The sequence below is a fragment of the Helicoverpa armigera genome, chromosome 3 (genome assembly GCF_030705265.1).
Source record: "Helicoverpa armigera isolate CAAS_96S chromosome 3, ASM3070526v1, whole genome shotgun sequence".
Lineage (NCBI taxonomy): Eukaryota > Metazoa > Arthropoda > Insecta > Lepidoptera > Noctuidae > Helicoverpa > Helicoverpa armigera.
In genome coordinates this window covers 5,472,220-5,496,516 of record NC_087122.1, presented here as the reverse complement: position 1 = coordinate 5,496,516, position 24,297 = coordinate 5,472,220, and the positions used below count along the sequence as shown (strand labels likewise).

The window sequence follows — 24,297 nt, the reverse complement described above, 5'->3', positions numbered from 1 at the left end:
ATTATTTCTTATAATTAAAGAAAGCCCGTAGACAAAACATAATTGACCCAGCCAGGATCACGTACCTGAACCTTGCGCATGCTAATCATTAGCACCGATAAGTCCACGATAAACACATGACATCTAATTATTGGCAACGATAATAATAGTATCGAACGAGGAAAATACAAAACAACATTTCGTTATTTCTGAAAATATTTATTGAAACAATCACAGAAACAACAATAAATTATTTTAAAAAATATACCAAATTCTAATTAGACATAATATTAACTAAATCAATGTTTCAAAATCATTAAAGAGGTATTGATTACAAAGAATATAATAAATCTATCAGAAGCTACGCCTCTGCATTTTACGAATGTGTATTGCTTTAACACAAATATAACTTAGCACGTACAAATAGGTAATCACAGTATAAAAATAAAGCATCGTAATCAGTCGACGACATCACAGCTTACATAATCGACGAAACCAAAACTTAACTTGATTCCTTTGTAACCTAAATCTGCAAATCATTTACTATCATGCATTCACAGTCTTCGCAGAGAATAAATTGTAAATAATATTAATCACCCTCATCAAAAGTACATATACGCTACTGCAGAAAGTAGACTTACGAAAATAATCCGCTAGACACATCACAGAACATCTATCGAACTTACGTAACACACACGATATACTACAAGTTAAGCATTTTATATTGTTTTTGGTATTCACTACATACAATTCAGTTATCATTATATTTCAACTAACGACATAAGAAACTAAACATCCTAAATCTAAAGCAGCCCAAATGAAACTATAATTCCAGCTATGTCTACGTATTTCGAAACTAGTTAATTAATAACCTAGTTTTAAGTGTCTTTCCATTTTAACTGTAGATTAAGCCAAGCAGAGTTTAGGCACATTGCTATAGTTCAATCTTATGTAATAAAAAAGCGAGATAGTTTTTGGATAAGATATAGGTGTATAGAAAGTGGGTAGTAAAGTGATTAATGATGTTTGGGTGGCGGTGGGCATGCGGGGGGCAGTTCGACGTCGGGGAGCGGCTCCCTCCAGAACACGGTCTGCGAGAACTCGTCGCTGGGCTCGCACTGCGCCGGCGGGAACACCTGGTCCACCAGCACCGACATGTGGGGGTACCTGACGACGACAATCACAATTAGTATTACATACACAGTATTATATTTTTTACCTTATTGATAATAAACATCACAACAGACATTTTCCAAAACGAATGAGCCGAATCGACAACGCAACATTGTGATGTGTCCCAATATTTCATGTCTGTATGTAAATTAAAGTACATTTTGCTCTCGCTAATTTCAGTGTGCTAAGTATCAACCATCTCCCGTCTTTTACGACAATTATTGTTACAGGCGCTTATTATCTTTATGTTAGCATTGATCTGCTTTTTACAGTTTTAATATATACAGTTGGTTTTGACATGCTCATTTCATTGTCCATTCACAGGTGCCACATAGATTTTATAAAGACATTAGTAGACTTGAATCATGAGTAAACGATTCTCGAATAGCAAATGCATAGTTATTTAGAATCAAATAGTTATTTTACGGGTACGAGCATGTAGCTGCTAAACATTCAACTGAAAAAGTCATTCATGAGTTCCTTGTGTGATTTAAATTTTATGTAAGTGTTTTGGTGATGATTAAACATAAAATTAGACAGAGGAGTAGTGTGCATCAGGAAAATGAACGAAAATAAATTGACCTGAAGTATAGCTTTACGGTCAAGATGTTAAAACAAACACCACTAAACATAAAACCAACACAGATATAAAGACAGAACAGATGACATGTCGATGATTGCAAGTTATTTGTCAGTAATATTTTAGTATCCAGCTAGATATGGCGTTACAGAAAATTTTGGTTACATGGTATTATTATTTGTTTTTGAAAATGAATGATTGTGCAGCCGCAAACGTGATCAAGCCTTACAAGTCATCTCATTCGGCTTACCGGCTTATTATCGTGTGTTCGCGAAATTTTCAATAACTAAAGTTATATAATTTTGACACCTAAACCTCGCGCTAGCTAACTATTATTTCAGTTGATTGTGGTGGGAAGAAATCATCGACCATGTCACTTTGCACGTGGTAACTGAAATAAAAATATAATACTCAGTACAGTGAGTAAAATATGGTGTTAGTGACTACGCAACGTGAAACAGAACGTGACGGAAAGCTTACTAAAAAGGCGGAAAGCGGCATTACTTACGTGGATTGGAATGTCTGAGTCAGTTCGTGTTTTAGTTCTCCCTTGTAATTGATTGTGAAAATTCTCACGATCGGAATGCCAACTGCTTGATATGCGCATACATCCTGTAGATCGAAAAAGGTTTTAGTTGGATTATACATTCATAATTATTAAAAAAAAAACATACTAATATTTGAATACTAACATTGACTCTATTGCCATAGCCCGCATAGAAGGGATTCGAGCCTTGCGGGAACAGCGCCTTGATATCTGCGAGACACTGGATCTTGAACTCCTCAGGCTTCTTCTCAATAACTTCCCGGTGGAAGGCGCGCAGTAACGACGTGGGGTTCAGTAGTAGAGGCCCGTCGGGCAAGCTAAGCTCACCTTGTCTGATTGAGCGAAGGTACTCGCGTGTTACCTGATGAAGTTAATGAAACCATTGTTAAATAAGTTGTTTGGGAAGTCAGATAGATATAGCTAGCTAGTCTTTACTTGGAAAAACAGTAGTTTTTGCTGTCTTTCCTCTTTCGGTCTTTGGGTCGGCTCTGTCTCATTTAATGCAGTAACAGGATGTAAGTAGAAGGAAAAAGCTAACTTTTTTAAAACCGATAAAAAAAGATTTGCACAGTGTGTCTTTCTATTACTTACTCTCGCTTGTCCAATAGCTCTTGCTGACAGGTACAATAACTGGTATCCATTATTCTTGATTTTAGTAAATAGCTGCGCCACTCCAGCCTGCGCCCAATCTTTGCCCACCAACGGGAAAATGTGGCCCAAAACATCAGACCTAAAAATGATTCATTTATAAAAATAATTATAATTATCTAATCAGTCATATTTATACCAAGAAGTAAAGTTATTTTTGTTTTGAATTCGTTATTAAAATGATTCATACTTGGTGATAGTGCCGTCGATATCTGAGATGACAATTTTGTCGTCATATCTCCACCGGAAGACGTTACATTTGCACCGCGTCGTGCCCTGGTACGCCGTGGTCACACTGAACACCATTTCATTCATACCTTCGCGGAGATTTAGGTTTTTCTACAAAAAAACAAAATTATGTTGAGATTCTATTTTTAAATATTGGTTTTGATGTATGTTGATTGGTAAAGATCTTACAATTTGTTCAGAAGATAACCGAAGAGTTTTTCTGAAGGAAGAATGTCTGCGATTAGGCCTCTTGACTTGTCCGTCTTGATCTGAGTCGGACGAGCTGTGGTCGTGTCGATCTACTGAGTAAACGAATAAATATAAATAAAACAATACACATTTTATATACTATTAAAATATACTGTTGACAAGAACAAAAACTACCTTGATCCTGATTTTCGACAATCTGTGGTAGTTGTTGGCTGTCCTCTAGAAACTCCATGGGCTTCATGTCTTCAACGATGTCTACTTCCCTCGCTTCCTCAGGTTTTTCTTCGACGGAATTCTGCTTCTCCTCGTGAAGTTCCCGCACGGTCACGGTTTTAGGCTCTGAGGCCACTTCAATTTGGGCTACTGTTTCTTTTGTCATGTCATCTTTGGGTGGGGACGCTTCGGGGCTGGAAATGTGATATAGGATAAATATCATATCAATCTGTGACTAGAATTTGGTTCGCAATGAAGATGATAGTGTGTCATATGTTGTTCCTTACCGCTTGGAGTCAGCAGTGGACCGCCGCCAGCTCCACCAGGAGTAGCCGCGCGGCTTGGCGGTGCTGTCCGACGGACCCGACGGACGCGACTGAGACTCGTCCTTCTCGTTCTTCTCTAGAGATTCTAATACCAGCTGAAACAAACAATTCCTTGTTAATGTCATTATAGACAATTTTTTTCAATTACCCTTAAATTTTGTGGATTAAGTTAAGGTTTGCGGGGTTAGGCAGAACTCCATGCACGTATACCTGCCCCTAGCACACACATGTACTTACAGAGGGCAGCGGGCGGCGGTACGCCAGCAGCGACAGCAGCAGCGGGCCGGCGGAGCGCCAGGGCATGGCGCGGTCGCCCACGCGCACCACGAGGCGGCCCTCCGCCGCCGCGCAGAACTCCATGCACGTATACCTGCCCTAGCACACGTACTTACAGAGGGCAGCGGGCGGCGGTACGCCAGCAGCGACAGCAGCAGCGGGCCGGCGGAGCGCCAGGGCATGGCGCGGTCGCCCACGCGCACCACGAGGCGGCCCTCCGCCGCCGCGCAGAACTCCATGCACGTATACCTGCCCCTAGCACACACATGTACTTACAGAGGGCAGCGGGCGGCGGTACGCCAGCAGCGACAGCAGCAGCGGGCCGGCGGAGCCAGGGCATGGCGCGGTCGCCCACGCGCACCACGAGGCGGCCCTCCGCCGCCGCGCAGAACTCCATGCACGTATACCTGCCCTAGCACACACATACTTACAGAGGGCAGCGGGCGGCGGTACGCCAGCAGCGACAGCAGCAGCGGGCCGGCGGAGCGCCAGGGCATGGCGCGGTCGCCCACGCACCACGAGGCGGCCCTCCGCCGCCGCGCAGAACTCCATGCACGTATACCTGCCCCTAGCACACACATGTACTTACAGAGGGCAGCGGGCGGCGGTACGCCAGCAGCGACAGCAGCAGCGGGCCGGCGGAGCGCCAGGGCATGGCGCGGTCGCCCACGCGCACCACGAGGCGGCCCTCCGCCGCCGCGCAGAACTCCATGCACGTATACCTGCCCCTAGCACACACATGTACTTACAGAGGGCAGCGGGCGGCGGTACGCCAGCAGCGACAGCAGCAGCGGGCCGGCGGAGCGCCAGGGCATGGCGCGGTCGCCCACGCGCACCACGAGGCGGCCCTCCGCCGCCGCGCAGAACTCCATGCACGTATACCTGCCCCTAGCACACGTACTTACAGAGGGCAGCGGGCGGCGGTACGCCAGCAGCGACAGCAGCAGCGGACCGGCGGAGCGCCAGGGCATGGCGCGGTCGCCCACGCGCACCACGAGGCGGCCCTCCGCCGCCGCGCAGAACTCCATGCACGTATACCTGCCCCAGCACACATGTACTTACAGAGGGCAGCGGGCGGCGGTACGCCAGCAGCGACAGCAGCAGCGGGCCGGCGGAGCGCCAGGGCATGGCGCGGTCGCCCACGCGCACCACGAGGCGGCCCTCCGCCGCCGCGCAGAACTCCATGCACGTATACCTGCCCCTAGCACACACATGTACTTACAGAGGGCAGCGGGCGGCGGTACGCCAGCAGCGACAGCAGCAGCGGGCCGGCGGAGCGCCAGGGCATGGCGCGGTCGCCCACGCGCACCACGAGGCGGCCCTCCGCCGCCGCACAGTAGATCGACGCCATACAAGCGTTGGGACATAGGATATTTAAATATCCAAATGTCAATTTTTGAAAAACGAGTTATGCCATCGTATTTGTCTTCTTATTAGCTGTTAAAAATGTTACTAGCATTTTCTGATTGGACTCTTACATCGAGAGCTATAGCGCAAAATGTGATTTAAATGTATGGGAAGTGACTTAAAAACTGATGTATCTCGAGATTCCCTTCGCCTTTCGACTTGATTTTTTTATATGGTAATAAGACATATATTTGGCACATTTTCTTCAAACAAACATGGTGCGATAAATGTGCCCGTTTTAAGATACAAGTATAGACCGATTTTTGCAATATCATCTACATATTTATTTATAAGTTTCACATATTTTATCTCTGAATCTCACTTCAGTGGTGACTCACTGATATGGTCAGGCCATAACTCATTGGTGCACCGATAATATAATCTCTGGAAATAATTATATACTACTAATGAGGTAATTTGTTAATTTTTGGTAATTTGTTATTACCTAAATTTTAATGAGGTGATTAGCTATTTTTTTGAAAAATTAGCTAATTACTTATAAAAGACCTTTTTATTGTTTACAATAAGAACTCGAATCGATTTTTAACATACCTACCCTCATAAGTGCCAATTTTGGAAACCATATAAATAGGTGCATTACTTGAAGAGCGTTAGTTGTAATTTCATCCTCATCCGAGTGTTGTCATTATGTCTTTTCACGGTTTCGGTACTTACCTCGACCTTTACATTTCTCTACGTGAAGGTGGTGATATTCGGGACTATAATCAATTATTTACGTCTCTGAAAACCAATAGTGATTTTCAGTTAAGAGACGCAGTTGAAAAAGAACTTAAAGAATGGTGTCGTAGATTTTGTTATCGGATCTATGCAAAATGGATGAAATCTTCAAGAAATCAAGAAGCATTTATGCGGAAGTATTCCTCCTGGTTGCAAGCAGATATCAAATGGCCAGAAAATTGGAAAGAGAATGTTATTATACCCGAAGAAGAAATAGACGAGGCATCTGAAGAACCAACAGCGACAACATCCGATTCTTTCACAAATGTTGTGATGAATCCGGAATGTCGGGTTTCCGACGCATCTACATCTACTTCGATAGAAAGCCGCAAACCTTTTGAAGAATTATCGAACAAACAAAAAAGAAGACGCACAGAATCGAGTTGCAGCTCCTATAGCACGGAAGAAATCGTCTTCTCTGCTCAAACGAGCCTCAAATCATCTGGAAAAAAAGATGTGGCTGAAATCCTGCAGTACCTTTTAGAAAATCCAGAGCAAGTCTCTAAAGTAAAGCAGTATATTCAATTTGGAGAAATGAAAGAAATATCATCCCAAAAAGCTTTGGCATTATATGTCACTTTAAGACTATCAAAGTTTCGATACATAACACTAAGAGATTTCAGTGAAAAGGAAGGAATTTGTAAATACCCTAGTTATTATAAACTTCAAGAAGAGAAGAAAAAGTGCTACCCTGACAACAGTGCTGTAACAATAACAGAAACTTCTGTTAAGATTAAACTTCAAGCTCTGTTAGATTTAACTGTAAATAGACTTATTCAGTGTTTGGACATAAGTCTTGACAAAGATGAACTCCTGCTAATAAGCAAATGGGGTTTGATGGAGCCTCAAATCAAAGTGTACATCAACAAAAGTCGGATTGTTCAAATCAAGAACTACAAAGCGTGTTCATGGCGAGTCTTGTGCCATTGAAGCTCACAACTCAAGATGGATGTATTATTTGGCAAAACCAACGGCCTTCATCAACGTCTTTCTGCCGACCCATTATGTGGAAGTTCATGAAAGAAACGGAGTTTAATGTTAAAAACGAAATGACTAATATAGAAACAGAAATAGAAAGTTTAAATCCAACGAAATGTGAAAATGCAACTATCAAGCATAAATTGCTCTTGACAATGATAGATGGAAAAGTGGCATCCTATATCTCTGGCACTTCTACAGCAGTTTGCGATTTGTGTAAGGCGCGTCCAAAGGAAATGAACAATATAGAATTGGTTCAGAAAAAACCAGTGGACGAAGATATGTATAAATATGGATTAAGCAGTCTTCATGCATGGATCCGTGCCATAGAATGTTTGCTTCATATAGCATATAGATTAGACATTAAATCTTGGCAATCAAGAGGAGACGATGCCAAAAAATCTGTAGATGAAAGACAAAAGAACATTCAAGACAGATTCAGAAAAGAAACTGGTTTATTATTAGACGTTGGAAAACAAGGCAGTGGGACGACAAACAACGGAAACTCAGCTAGAAGGTTCTTTCAAGATCCAGCCAAAACTGCTGATATAACTGGACTAGACGTTGCTTTAGTGCAAAGACTTGGTGTGATCCTACAATGTATTTCTTCTGGTGAAAAAATTATTGTAAACAAATTTAATGAATTCTGTATAGATACTGCAAAAATGTTTACCAATCTTTATCCATGGTATTATATGCCTGTGAGTATTCATAAGTTGCTTATTCATGGAGCTCATATAATTGAGCATTTGTCTATAGTGCCAATCGGTTTTTTGTCAGAAGAAGCATCTGAAGCGAGAAACAAAGATTTTAGTAAATTTAGAGCTCACTCGAGAAAAAGTAGTAGTATTAATTGTAATGAAGATGTACTTCATAACCTGCTTCTCACTTCAGATCCTTTTTTGACAACCATACGACCAAAATTGGATCGTAACGTAAAGAGAAATATGTTTAAAGAAGTTTATGAAATGATAGTCACAGAAGAAAATCAAGTAAAATTTTGTGACGTTATGAATTTAATATCTGATAGCGATTCTGAAGAATCTGAAATAGAATCTGATGATGATATTTTCTGTGACTAACACTTTCTTTTAGACTATTGATTTTTATGATGCTGTTCTTCGTTTTGTTTGTTATATTGAATATTTGTTTTTACTGTTTTTATCATGTCTAAATATTAGTGTCAACCAATTTAAAATTTTGTCCTTACTTTATCATTATGAAATTAGTTATTAGTAAATTGTAGTTAAGTACTTCAATAAATATCTTAGTAATAGAATTGTAGGTATATTTTGATGTTTTTACATATTTTATTTTTTGTAATTTATTATTTTTTTAGTAACTAAGCGTGACAATAAAATATTTTTTTGTTTTTCATAAAAAACGACTGCTTTTATTTAATTTAATTTCAGTCAACCATGCGCCTATTTATATGGTTTCCAAAATTGGCACTTATGAGGGTAGGTATGTTAAAAATCGATTCGAGTTCTTATTGTAAACAATAAAAAGGTCTTTTATAAGTAATTAGCTAATTTTTCAAAAAAATAGCTAATCACCTCATTAAAATTTAGGTAATAACAAATTACCAAAAATTAACAAATTACCTCATTAGTAGTATATAATTATTTCCAGAGATTATATTATCGGTGCACCAATGAGTTATGGCCTGACCATATCAGTGAGTCACCACTGAAGTGAGATTCAGAGATAAAATATGTGAAACTTATAAATAAATATGTAGATGATATTGCAAAAATCGGTCTATACTTGTATCTTAAAACGGGCACATTTATCGCACCATGTTTGTTTGAAGAAAATGTGCCAAATATATGTCTTATTACCATATAAAAAAATCAAGTCGAAAGGCGAAGGGAATCTCGAGATACATCAGTTTTTAAGTCACTTCCCATACATTTAAATCACATTTTGCGCTATAGCTCTCGATGTAAGAGTCCAATCAGAAAATGCTAGTAACATTTTTAACAGCTAATAAGAAGACAAATACGATGGCATAACTCGTTTTTCAAAAATTGACATTTGGATATTTAAATATCCTATGTCCCAACGCTTGTATGGCGTCGATCTACTGTGCGCCGCGCAGAACTCCATGCACGTATACCTGCCCCTAGCACACACATGTACTTACAGAGGGCAGCGGGCGGCGGTACGCCAGCAGCGACAGCAGCAGCGGGCCGGCGGAGCGCCAGGGCATGGCGCGGTCGCCCACGCGCACCACGAGGCGGCCCTCCGCCGCCGCGCAGAACTCCATGCACGTATACCTGCCCCTAGCACATGTACTTACAGAGGGCAGCGGGCGGCGGTACGCCAGCAGCGACAGCAGCAGCGGGCCGGCGGAGCGCCAGGGCATGGCGCGGTCGCCCACGCGCACCACGAGGCGGCCCTCCGCCGCCGCGCAGAACTCCATGCACGTATGCCCTAGCACACATGTACTTACAGAGGGCAGCGGGCGGCGGTACGCCAGCAGCGACAGCAGCAGCGGGCCGGCGGAGCGCCAGGGCATGGCGCGGTCGCCCACGCGCACCACGAGGCGGCCCTCCGCCGCCGCGCAGAACTCCATGCACGTATACCTGCCCCTAGCACACACATGTACTTACAGAGGGCAGCGGGCGGCGGTACGCCAGCAGCGACAGCAGCAGCGGGCCGGCGGAGCGCCAGGGCATGGCGCGGTCGCCCACGCGCACCACGAGGCGGCCCTCCGCCGCCGCGCAGAACTCCATGCACGTATACCTGCCCCTAGCACACACATGTACTTACAGAGGGCAGCGGGCGGCGGTACGCCAGCAGCGACAGCAGCAGCGGGCCGGCGGAGCGCCAGGGCATGGCGCGGTCGCCCACGCGCACCACGAGGCGGCCCTCCGCCGCCGCGCAGAACTCCATGCACGTATACCTGCCTAGCACATGTACTTACAGAGGGCAGCGGGCGGCGGTACGCCAGCAGCGACAGCAGCAGCGGGCCGGCGGAGCGCCAGGGCATGGCGCGGTCGCCCACGCGCACCACGAGGCGGCCCTCCGCCGCCGCGCAGAACTCCATGCACGTATACCTGCCCCTAGCACACACATGTACTTACAGAGGGCAGCGGGCGGCGGTACGCCAGCAGCGACAGCAGCAGCGGGCCGGCGGAGCGCCAGGGCATGGCGCGGTCGCCCACGCGCACCACGAGGCGGCCCTCCGCCGCCAGCGCGCCGGCGCGCAGGCAGAACTCCATGAACGACAGCTCCCGGGACCCGTCCGCCTCCTGCACGTATACGCCAACCTGGCCCCTAACACAAAACATCTACTGTTAAGAGAATCAAGGCAAAGTTTGCCAGACTAGAAGACCTAAACTTGAACATAATTTCAGTCTTATGTACATTCATAAAATGTTTCATTCATTGTATAGAATGGCATATTTATATTTACTTGGCAAGAAGTTTCTCATCATCATCGGAGTCGAGTGCGGGTGGTTCTAGCGAGGCTGGCGACTGTGGCAGCGAGGGGCCGTTACCAGACTCGTACTCCTCTTCCGTGGGGCCAGAGCTCGGGTGAGAACCACTTCTCGCACCTACATAGACAATATAACATTAAAGATACTACTCCACTTTATCTGGAATTGTGCAAAATGTTATGCGAATTATCGCAGCTCAGGTCATGAAGTCCAAAAGTCATTGTTTGGCTGTCTTTGTTTAGATCATTTTTTACAAAAAAGTACAAGCCAAAAATGGCCTTGGCACTGCTTGCACCGAGCCACAGATTTAGAACTTACAAATGATCTCACCAGATCGATATCTGTCTGCGTGGTGCTTCGGGAAATAGAGATCAGGGTCGACCTGGCCTCGGTCCAGATCGTCTAGGTAGACGCCCTCGGCGGGCACGTCGTCGCGCGGGGACATGAAGCGGAACATGCCGCTGAGCACGCCGCGCCGGCTGGGCCGCTCCTCGTCCGAGCTGAGCGGCTCGGCCGGGGACGCGGGCGACGCGGGCGAGTCGGCCGAGGCGGCCGCGGCCGCGGGGTCGGCGCGCACGGGCGGCTCGGGCAGCTCGCCCCAGCGCCACGACTGCGACGCCTTGTCGCCCTGCCGCCCGCCCAGCTCCACCTCCGTGTCGGACTGCACCGGCGTGCCGCTACGCGAGCCTCTGTTGTGACACAACGTGCGAATTCTTACAACCAGCTCGTGCAACTAAACTAACCTCGCTTTCGTGATTGCAATACACATTTAGGAAACGTGCCGGATGTTAAGGCAAAAATTTGGTTTAGTTTCTTTTTTCATTAAGATCAGATTTCGCTTTGGAATTCATCTGTAAATTGGGCAAGCTTCGCTGGATGTTAATAATGTAAAATCACGTAAGTGCAAAACGAGGTCATTCAGTGATTAAATAATAATTTAAAATTGCATACAATTATCATGTACGGGATTAAACTTCAGACTTTGGAATACCCAATTAATACGAAGTGTCAGTGACTCAAATAATCATGAGTCATAACATAATTTAGATCCCTGATATCTGGCTTATTAAAATAATGCGATGAAATTTATACTTTATTGCAATGGCTTAAGGTAGATAATCTTCGGTGATATCTTAAAAGGATTTAAAATAATAATTTATGATCACAAATAAGTCGAACATACCAATTTTTTAGGTTTCTATCTACTCAACTAAATACTATAAAAAATATTGCTTAATTTAATGTGATTAGGTGTTCTTAAAGTCTACTTAGGTGGAAAGAAAGCACGACTCAACAAGTGCGAACAAATTTTAGTTAGACAGGGATGCACTACGGTAACTATCAGGGTATAGCAAACAAAATAATAAATAACTTAAAATTATTTAAACTACGGCATTTACTGTGTGCTCTAATGGATGGCTTTCCGTTAGGGTATCAACAGGAACTAGCAATACGATTAATTAGGTCGTGCTTATTGCAAGCGAGTGAATGAACGGATGTTACTGATTATAGATTATTACGCGTGTCTGGAGGCGGCGTGCACCTCAAACGCAGTGTCGGACAACGCCAGGGGGATGCGGTTGTCGCCGTTCAGCTTGAGGTTGGACATCTCTTCACTGAAATGAGGCGAGTCGCTCAACAACAGGCACAGAACACTCTTTACTGGACACTCAAACAATGTCAACTATTAGGGGTCTTTCACACGCATCACAAGGGAGTACTCGGTGATGTATTTACCTGAGTGTGGCGGCATGCACCTCGGTGTCGCTGTAGAAGTTGATGTCAGTCACGTTGGGAATGGGTGCTGGCTGCGTGGCGCGCTGTTCAGAACCCGCGCGGTCCGACTGACTCGAAATTGAACTTGTCGAGGACTTTCTTTGATGCTTTTTCGAGCTAGCTTTTCTTGTTTTCTTCTTTTTCTTTCCGTTACCGCCGTTTGGTTTGACGTCGTCCTGGTTTGATGGCACGGCTTCGATAGGCCTGAAGTCGTTGTGAGCGCTGATTTTCTGGATCACCTGGTGCGCTTCGCTCTCTGCGCCGCCGAGCTGGGTAGCCGCGAAGGTTCTGGGCGCTAACCCCTCAACTTTGTCAGTCGCCTCGTCGAGACCATCCATTTCAAATAGAGCATCAGTGTCGTCATGAGTGGTATCCTCTTTGGTAGTTTTTTTAGTTATCTTACTTAAGTCTGGTTTCTGCATAGATTGTCCGTCGGCAGTGTATCTGTTTTATGAAAGGAAAGTTACCAAATTATTATAAGAACATAATAATATACAGCTTATTTACTTTTTACGATAATCTAATAGAGACAATTCAAAAGTGGAACGGATAAAGTGTTATTTGATAGAATAGTTACAATTATCATAATCACTAGTGTGAATAATGCAAATGTGTTGGGAAATTCGCTTTCGAGCAGTTTGCACGCAATGTAATTGTGATATTTAACAAACTGTCACTTTCCATTCCTAACCATAGCATGTAATATGTTGTCGTTCAAACAAATTATAATATGCTGCGTTATAAAATGAGTATAATATTATTTAGAGATAAGTTTCACACTGGTACATTGTAATTACCTTCTCTTAGTATAATCAGATGCCTGTCCATGATCAGGCTCGACCACAGAGAGCGAGTTTCTCCGTCGAGGTTCGTACAGATCTTCGAAGCGGGCAGCCGGAATGGGCGAGGTGGCGAGATGCGCTGAACACTCTGCCTCATCTTCTCCAACTTCCTCGACAAAAAATGCTTCGCCCGACTCTCCGAGCTTCATGTGAATGTCCAACGGCTCTCCATTCAGTTCGAGATCAACCTGTTCACAAAAATTTGGTTATATTCTACGATTACCACATGAACTAAATACGAAAAGTGTTAAATGTTATGTTCTTACGTTCTTAAGATTTTTTATATTACAGAAATGTTGTGCATAAATACATAACTAGAAAAAGTTTCCATTCGTCATTTGAGTCGTAAAGCGGTTCAAGATACCATGTACCGTTTAAAATAATTGGCGTCTACCGGTGCATCATAAGAATCATCAGAGATGTTTTATTCGCTTAAAACATTTTTATTTGCTATTAAAATATATTTAGTAATATGAATGAAAATAATAATTCCAGAGCACAGTGCGTGAGACAATTGCTACCTATTTTCCATTTAAATATTAACAGGTGTCCGGATGAAAGAAAATATTTGTGCCAAATCTCCACAGTCTTGGTAAGAATTGTATCCTACTTTGGCATTATTCCAATTTTCACCCGAAGCGAATAAGACGCAGATTCTTAAGCTCATTTTGGCAATGTACACTAATATACTAAACAATGTACTAAAAATATTATTTAGAAATGAATAATGATGGTAGGTATCTACTAATGGTTATCGATCTGCTATTATCTAGTTTTATCTTGTGTAGAAAACGAGTCATTATTTATACATAAATCGAAGGAACATTAGATTACTTTATCTTACAGCTTAATGCATTTTTTCACTTACGTATTACTGAATGTGTTATTATCTTATTGACTAACGTTTTATTTTTAAACATAGATACGTATTTATTACTGCAAAAGGTTGTACGTGTAATATCAGCGAATGATCTAGACGCGTGCATGGAGCGTAAACTGAGAGAGCATCGAGAAAGAATGTGGGGGAGCTTGTCTACATAGCTTGATAAAATAAAATGGACGTTAAGTGACTGCTGTGTCGGACTCACGAAAGCTGAAACTGTCGTCAGCTATGAATTTATACTGGCGATTGAGTGCCAAACTATAGTGATGCGATAGCTGGCAATTTGCAATAAGTACTACAACACTAACGTTGACTTAAATAAATGTGCAAACAAACAAAAAAATATTATAGGTAATATGTTTTTGACCCCACTTGGTGGTGATGTACATAATGTCAGTCAGTATCATTTTGGAGAAGAATTGTTTTTAGAATGTCACCACTCAAAGATGTTACCTACATGATGTGTATTCAATCATTTAAAATAATATTTGCTCAACATCTCATAACATGACCGAACGACTACAGAGATCATTTGGCTAAGAACTTTTTGCTGCGAATTTCAATAGCACCTACCTACTCGCAAAAAATTGTACTGTCATTCGGAATTATTCTTACTTACTCGTTTAGGGAAGTAACCATAGACGGTAGATACTCTTTAACAAGAATCATTTTAAGAAATGAACTCGGCTAAAACCTACAGCTTTTTGCGGAAAACACTTACATAAACTAGATAATAAATACATAGCCTTATATAAATGCAAATGGGATTGAAATGACCAACGACATATTGCAAAAAAACATTCGTAACGTGTCGTATATGAAAAGAATAAACATATACAGAGGTGTGGCTGTCGCTAGGTGTCGCAAGTATAGATGTTTTAGTTGGATGACTGATTCGAAGGCCAAACAAGTCTGCTCTTCGCGTGGCCATTTATATTCAATGTACGGCTTCCCTTTTCCACTGTGACGCAAATGACGATCCAAATAGTTTTCACTCATGACTGAAACTGCTTATTAATTATAGCAGCGTAAGATATGACTAATATTAACCAAAATTGTCGTGCATTAAGCAGGTGACACATCCCTTTTACAGCGAACATTTAAAATGAAACAAAATATTTTTAGTATAAAACAACAGTAATATCAAAAAGCACAATTCATTGACGTCCGCGATGTTTAGTTATTTACGATAATTACCATCGCGACACATTCTTGCGAAGTCCACTTGGGTCAATAAGATCTTTAACCGAAATAATATGCGTCTGCGGACGCAGACACTGTTCAAGTATTCAAAAGAACGAGTATTACATAAATATCTTCTTGCGTCTTTGGTACTAAACGAATTAAATAAAGAACATATTCCACAAAATAACCGAGGTTATTGCTGATAGGTCTAGTTCCAAAAAGAGAGAAGTTAAAACATCTTACCACTTTGAATCTGGAGCGCAGTACGCCGAGCTTCCCAAAGCGGACATGGAAGGGCGAGCACGTGAAGCTGCCATCGGGCTGCTCGACTACCACCACGTCGATGGCGCCCGTCAGAGTCGCACCATTGATCTCATTGTAAAAATCGCGAAAGTTCGCAATGAACTTGCCAATATAGTTCATAGAATACATGGCTGCTGATTTGTCAGTCTCTCGTTCAACTATATTTTTCACTTCACTAAACACAATATTCTAAATTACTTATTGTCTTATAAATTACCCCATCTTGGGGTTGAGATCAAAAACATTAGGTTTCCTGAAACAAAAGAAACGGTAGCTGATTATTATGTTTTAAGATTAGCAAAAAGGAAATGTGAAAGATAACTACATAATCAAGAATAAGGATAATGACTGGTCGTACTTCCAAGTAAGTAAGATGGATTAAAATCCTTATCCGGTTAACAATACGTAAATACAGATAATCTATTTATGCGTAATATGTATTTATTTAAATCACCTTCTGTTGTTGGTAGAAAGTGACTTTTACGATTGTGGAACAAACAACAGCAATCGTAATAGTTCTTTTATAGTCTAACAATCTAAACACTACGCACATTCTAGAATTAGATCTCATAGAGACTAACGTTTTCGTCCCAGTTCTTCGAACATTACATCTCAATGCAGCTGTAATGGTTTATAACGAAGTTGGTACAAACATGGACATAAATAGCGCAAGTGTTCATTACTACAGATATCGCGCGGGTTGGTGGGTTCATGCACTATAACTAGGCATCAGTGCACACGCAGGATATTGCTCAATATTGTACAGTCCTCAAGATACAAAATAATCTGCTAGTTCACTAACGATTCGTAGAAATTATTGAGGTCGCTGACTGACACGGTATATTCTTAGTTTATCGAGGCAGTTATTTTGCATCTATTTGAGTATGGAGTTGATAAAGATGAAGCTGGTTTCAGTCGCAATTTCAGTTACCAACGCGGCGCGTTTATTAACGGCAGTACGGTTTTTTATATAAGAGTTAGATTTGTATTTTCATGGGAACTATATTTTTTGTCACCAAAATTTATATTTGTCATCATGTTGTATCACCTAATAAATAAATCTATCGCCACGAAATATTTTCGTTCTCAGATAAACAAAGAGTGTTCCCAGGTATGAATAACCAAATTATTGTTAATATAATGTGTAAAATATGAGATGGATTACCAATAAAATTGCAGTGCATTACATGAATATAAACATCGTTCTTATAATAATAGTTTTATTACTTAAATAATAGCTCGGTGCTCAAAATGGTAGATCTGTCACCAAATAAATCGATTAATCGATCCCTGACTGCGACTCCTTTTTATTTGTTATTTTGTCACCAATACAGTATTTCGTTCAGTTATTAAAATAATGTATTCGTTACCAATTTAATACATCAGTTTATAATTTTAATGAATATATGTTCAAAGGGAAGAGGAAGGGAAGGGAGACAAATTGGCACGCTTTCGAGCCTCAACGTATGGGTTGTAGGTTGGTTGTAGGTACGATCATACGATTACATTTTAACAATAAATATTGATTATTTTGACTTTAATTAAGTGTTTTATTTACTATTCAGCTAGAAATTTAATTTTAATATATTTATACTACCTGTGGAAATTAAGACCCTTTGGGGAGGCACATGGCCAGTTAAGTAGTAGACTCTTTTGGTTGAAAGGATAATGACGACCACCCTACCTTTTTAGACCTTCATGAAATTTTCTAATGATATAATATATGATTTATTGGTGATCTCTTTAAATTAGTTTGCTTAAATTATATTAGGACAAACCTATTATAATACATACGAAACCATTTATTTGGTACTTGACCCCATATCTCCATGATTTTCGGTAATTTATTGTGGAATTGATTTTATATTATTTGGTGACTACATTTTGGTGACGAATCTACTATTTTGAGGGCAAACCCTATTATTTAAGAAACACAAAATGAATTAAATTGGTGACAGCTTAAATCATACCCTATTTTCATTAGCAACGTCACGCGCTGACAGCGTGCTGACCGAGAGCGTGCTCAGCGACCACGCACCGGGGACTCTGCCCCCAGTATCTACTTACAATGACTAATTCTCAAGAATAGCGAGTCAAATAGTCATATCTCATAATAGGTAATACATAATGATGTAGAAGTGTGAAGAATTGTTTGGAGAGAATGTTACACACGTGTTCAGAAATCAGACAAAAATAATGAAATATATCGACGGAAGGTATGCAAATGGTAATAAGTATTGTAAAGTCAAACTGATATATTTGATAACACAGCTGTAACGACTGCGGACTTTGCCCATCGTGCACACTCAATGAGGATAATGTGACTATCAGATGATACCCGCCCATATAACCATTTTTGCGAACATAACGTAACCGTTTCGACACTTAGTGTCGACACTGATCTATCTCGAAACATAATCTCGTCGACGTTCCGTGTTAGCGCCGTCGCTGCAACTAAAAATGGGGAAGATCTCGACACAATAAACAAGTAACATTTGGTTTCTAATTTACGTCGCCGTGTCGTAACATTGTTACCATATTTTAACCAGAGTTCGCACTAATCATTCAATCATTCATTCGTTCGATCAATTTCGTTGGCTCGTGCGTGAGTGACACGACGAAATAATACAAAATCCCAAAATGATGGTTGAAGTATGATAATGATAATGAAGTAAACAAAGTTTTAGTTTTCATTAATTAATATGGTTAATAATGCTCAAATCTTATTGGGAAAAAAAGTTTACTGTGTAATTTCTTTGAATATGTTGATATTTCCAACGCGCCACCGTAATATCATGTTTTAATAATTCTGGCGAAAGAAAAACTTTGTTAAAATAAAATAAAAATATAAAATGATGCACATCGAGTGCTCAAAAGCTTCCCTTTAAATACAATATCAAATATTTTAATCCTAATACAAATTATTTTAGCAAGATTTACTCATAAAATTGCTAAATAATGAACTATGAAAAAACATTTTTGATGTTTGTTATGAAAAATATGCTCGTCGCAACTAGTCACAAAGTTACGATAATGTGTCGACACGTGTCGACATGTTACGGTAACTTGTTACAAAATTACTAGATTTTTAAGATGGTTTCTCTTAACATTTGGTTACAGTGTTTTCCAAAGTTTTTATCAAGATGCCTTTTTGCATTGTTCTAACCAAAGAAGGCTCATCAGAATTAATATCGCTTGTACCGAGTACTTGGGTTAAAGACGAAGACGTCTTGTTTTGGCCGAGAAAAAGAAAAAACAGCGATTTGGAGCTCGAAAGTTGAAACTTTGGCACTAGGGACTATACCAATAAGCTCCTCGGTACGAAATTCCGTACTGCTTTCCTGTAAATGGCCTAGAAAAGAATAAGTTTTGAGTTCAATAAAATGGGTATCCGTCAATTTGCCCTACCAACATTGCAACATCATGAAAAAAATATTATTATAATAAAAAAACCTACATGTACTCGTACGAGTACAATATTTTGGGGCGTACTTATTTCTTTAATTCTTCTGTAAAAAGTTGAAGTCCATCGGAATTTACGTAAGGTTTTTGGTTCTTTACTCATTTTAAATTTCATTAAATGGTTGATAACGGCAGAAAACATAGACAGTTTGAGAATAACTGGCTCTCATCATGTTTTTATATATGCAAGTTAGTGTCAAAGTGTTCTGGAACATCGACTACACCATGTTACTACCCAGTTACAACACAATTGTGTCAACATTGCACACTGGTTACAAACCAAACGCAAAGTTTCTAAAATGTGTGGTTACCAATTAAGCTGTAAAGTATCGACACAGCGACCACACAAAGTTACTGAATCTAGTTTCCGTCACATTTTTACTGAACCGTTACAACACATAAAAGCTAATCCATACACAGTCACGTTGTGTCGTACCTGTTACGAAACTATTGCGACTTGTTACATCTTTATCATATCTGCGACCAAAAATGGTTGTATGGGCGGTTGGTCGAAATTATTTTAGTGACGCTAGCAGACAGTGAAGGTTAGATTACCGGATGCTGAAAATAGTAGGGAATAGCTCCGGTCGCCTTAAGGTTAGAGGAAGCTAACAATACGTGATGAGTTAACCTAAAAAGGTAGCACTTCAATTAACTTCCTTATAGATAGTGATGGAAATTTACTGCAGAATGTTTGTTTCCCTAACTAGTACCCGGTTAATATCAGAATGTGTAAAGAGCCTGTATGTATAGAGGTAGTATCTGCATAAGTGTATGTGTATCCCTAACTTGTATGGTTAGCATTTAATTTCATGAAATATTGTTCCGAACAAGGAAACCGAAAATACATTTACAGTGTTATACTTCAGCAACTAACGCTTGCGACGAAGTGGCAGGTGTCCAAGGAGACCTGAATGGCAGCTGAACGTATTTTAGTTCCAAGGGCTTCAAGTTCAATGTCTACCGAGATAAAAACCAGCCATGTCGTTAGGGTCACGCACCTTTACGCGGAAAACGGAACTCGGTAACCGGCCGCTTTGTCGGTTGGAACCGTTGAATTTATTGAAACTCCGACTGAAACTGTTTGGCATACTTATTGCGATCATTAAATATTCATACTTACTCACAAAGGTCATTGTTTGACCAAGTGTATTGACCCGAGTATTAATCTAGCACATCATTTGGCAAATGTAGGTAATAATTAACGAAAGTTTAGGTTATTTAAGCTATTTGCTCTTTCTGGATTATGTAGTAAGACAATGGGAATTACCTTATTTACAATTGGATAGCGTAAATGCCTTAGGTTGTTCGTGTTCCTGAACCGATGTTCTAAAGAAGATAAATATTCTATTAGAAGAGATAACGATTCACTGTTTAACCTAATGATGGCTCTAGCATGTCTTCCTCGTATTCCAGTTGATAATGAAACCAAAAAGTCTTTGGCCTTCAGGCTTCATTCGCCTGGGACACTGGTTTGTTATTTATACCTTATTACCTATGCAAATAAATCGCAAACATAACTTCCAAAATATTATTTACTTAATTGAACATGTAACGAACCCATAAAATGCAAAAAATTGTGTTTAGAATGGCTTCGTATCTGTGTAAACAGCCATATGACCGCCACCACTACAAGGTTGGTCTTATTTAAATTCTTTATTGAACACCTCATAAAAATAATTTATGCAAAACAAGTTAAAAATTGAAAATACGGACGACATTAATATTAGCGAACGAGGTAGTTCCACATGTTTTTTTTTTACAGTCGACTGTTATCATAGTTTATTGGGTTACGTGGAACCACTGTCACCACAGAGCACTTCCTGAATAGTCACTGGTACAAATTCATAACAATATGCGTACAATTTATGTTTATCAATACTGAAAACTGGAACTGAACTACTTTTGAGGCAATACGACTTTGGCAAGAAATTAATCTATCTTGCTAAGTCTATTCGAACGTCATTCACGGGCACGGGTTATTCAAACTGACCTATAGTTCAGTAAGTTACTACCTAATAAGGCATATCACACGTACGCGCGTGAAAAACTGATCCAACAACACGACTCAGGAACAAACAACTGTTTATGAAACCTTATCTGTTAGCCGGTCGAACATACCGCAACTCTTCACGTGTACAGACACCACGCTCGTGTTTATTCATCAGGACCGCGTACAAGTTGAAATATATAGCTCATTATATAACCACAATAAACTTCTTTACCGTTTAATGTTAACGTCAGTTGAGAAACCTATTGATCATTCGACGCCGTAAGCTACGTTTAGCAACCGATTTAATGACTGTGAGTGTTATCGTATCAGAACAGTGTTTCTGACTTACGTATTTAAGATAGCGGTGTGTCAAAATAGCATTAGCTGATATATAGGTAAATGTGTTTTTGGTGTGAATATCTTTTGGTGCCCATGATATAATAAGCACGCCACAAGGCCATCGTGTCAAGATAGAAGCGACGGTGTCAGACTAGAACATTTCGTGGAATCTCAAGGGAGATATAATTATTGAACTAACTATATTGGCTTTTTTACTAAAATACCATAATCTTTGATTCAACTGAATAACAGATGATGACATAATGATGTACCTAGAGTTTAATAAATCGATTCCATGAAATCATTATACTCGTTTGTAGTGCAATGTTAGATCCATTATACACACACATTCAAGCGTGCATGGAAAATGGAAACTTTGCCTTATTTGCATTTTCTTTTAAATTGAAAGCACAAATAATAAAGACAAAAACCAAATTGCAAATGGAAAGGTAGAGAATTAAAGATATAGGTAGGTACTATATTAGTATATTTATCACAACAGCGATAATTTAATTTATCGATGTACGTAACGACATACGTCTTAATATGACCTGATCAAATCTACAAATTAGTATTATATTACGTAATGCAAGATAATAAGCATCTAGAACCTAACCAAATACGTTTTAGAAATAAAATCGATATAAAGCATAACAAAAACAAAGTTAAAGAAATGCGCTAGTTAGTTTTCAGTATTCCAAAAAAAATACTGGTAGAAAGGAGGTCAGTCATGCGAGGTATCGGAGTGTAAGGAAACGAGTTTCATTTCAAAGACAAGATCATCAAGGTGAAGGATCGATATGCGCACTGTTTGTGCTGCTTGGACAACGGATAATCCTTTCCTTCTAGCAACTATTCCATTCCAAGTATTATTTAATGACTCACATACATATAAACAACCATATAAATAAACCATATGTATGTCGCGTTGAGTAAACACCACGTCGTTTAAAACAACAATAATGATTATCTGATCAGTTATTCGATTTCAATAAACAAGTTAATCGCTTTGTTTGCTAAAACTATTAAGTTGTTTTGACTTTTAAATTATCAGTAGCATAGTAAATAACTGAAAGATAAGTTGTATTTAAACTAATTACTGAAAGGTAAGGTAAATTAGAAAGACACTAAAGTATTTAAAGTGAAAACTGCCTAATTTCTCATCCGGTCCATTCAGGCAAAGTGAAAACATGAACATTATAAAAGCATGAAGGCCTGTGTGGAAATGAAATAAACATTGCAAAACTAACAGTGCGTTGAATAAACGTGTAGTGCAACAACATCAAGGCATTTTAACTAAGCCCACAAAACATCCCGAATAAATTGGATACAGTGACAGATCAACATTTTTGCCAACCGAAAAAATTACAATAAGATTAGGACTTATCAATAGCTAGAATATTGTTTCTGAAAGGACTTTCTTAAGCACTTAAGTAATGATAATTTTATTAATCAAAACAAACCAAGATGGTACACATAGGTCTTACACGCTTACAATGAAATGGCATAGTAACGTTCATCATAAAACTATACACTTACAAACAATAAAATGTTGAAAAGCAAAATCGTATTAATTGTTACCTTAGGAACGGTTGAGGAGATAAAGTTACACTGTGATGTCTCCAAGGCACAAAATGTTTTATACAAACAAAATTACAGTCAGCTGTAATTATCGTACACAATTCCGAACACAGGTAAGATTTCGACACGTGTTGGCCGCGCCGACTCTACCAGTAAACTGCCTGTGAGTGGCTGATGTGGGTGGGACGATGCGAGAACGTCCAAGTGCCGTCCATGGTCTGACGTCGCGTGACGTAGCTCAGTTGTTGATATGATACCGCAAAATATCAGTCATACAACTCACACCACTAACCATGTGGTTCGAACATTTGCTTTGTTTCTTTACTGAAATCCGTTCTCGCACTCGCGCGGTCGCCGGCATGCGGCACTGCATGTACTAATAAGCTGGGTCGATCGCGCGACATGGCGTGATGTCGCGCCATGCTGTTACGAAAGTAACTTTACCACAAGTTTAAGAACACGCAATGTAAAAAGTTAACTATGGATATTGCCGTCATGGACAAGGCGCCTAATATGGAAGAGCGTAATGAGATTGCCATTCACATAATATCTGACGGGAATTCTGGAATTATGTCATTGCTTGACGTTCTTTGTAGATTTATCACAAAACGATTCTCTTCAGTTAATACAAAACAAAGTACTTATTTCAGCATAGGCCATACCTATAAAAACAGGTACTTACCCAATCTTTTTGAACAGAGTCTGCAAAAACATCTCGGTATGTAAACAACAACAACAAGCCAACGAGACGTACTATCATGGCAGTTACATTTGCATCTGTAGGTATTATTGTGCTCAGTCGAGGTGTTAGTCACACATGTGACCAAAATGTCGTAAACAAAACAATGCTTGTTTATCCGCGTATCGGCGACGGCGACGTAGTGCACTAGGTTAGCCAAGACGAACCTATCACAAAAACAAGTACACTGTACACTCTATGTACGTATTTATGTACTGTATTTTCTTAACAGGTGATTTCAGCAGATATTTTATTTTCAATTCAATAAGGTTCAGATTGAAAACCAAGTTGCATGGATTGCAAGAAGTATTGTCAAAATTCTCCATAGAAACCTGCTTAAGAAATCTTCTGGAAAGGTTTCACAGTGAGGAAATATTTATAAATTCAATATGGAATCTATTTTACCATATTTCTGTGTTGACCGTAATAAATAACTAAATATTCA

General features: G+C 40.3%; 1 protein-coding gene across 1 annotated transcript; it reads right to left on the bottom strand.

Moving 5' to 3' along the window:
* Positions 1–177: 177 nt before the first annotated feature.
* On the bottom strand, positions 178–23,483 carry Lpin (Lipin). The gene is made up of 16 exons (XM_049836766.2): positions 23,114–23,483; positions 15,679–15,991; positions 13,323–13,555; positions 12,487–12,969; positions 12,270–12,365; positions 11,068–11,438; positions 10,725–10,866; positions 10,393–10,585; positions 3,866–3,999; positions 3,540–3,772; positions 3,345–3,457; positions 3,118–3,266; positions 2,871–3,009; positions 2,425–2,640; positions 2,241–2,344; positions 178–1,146 (listed from the first exon to the last, which is right to left on the bottom strand). The coding sequence occupies exons 2-16, from the start codon at positions 15,865–15,867 to the stop codon at positions 996–998; spliced, it is 2,946 nt and encodes a 981-aa protein (XP_049692723.2). The 5' UTR covers positions 15,868–15,991; positions 23,114–23,483; the 3' UTR covers positions 178–995.
* Between the last annotated feature and the right edge of the window lie 814 nt (positions 23,484–24,297).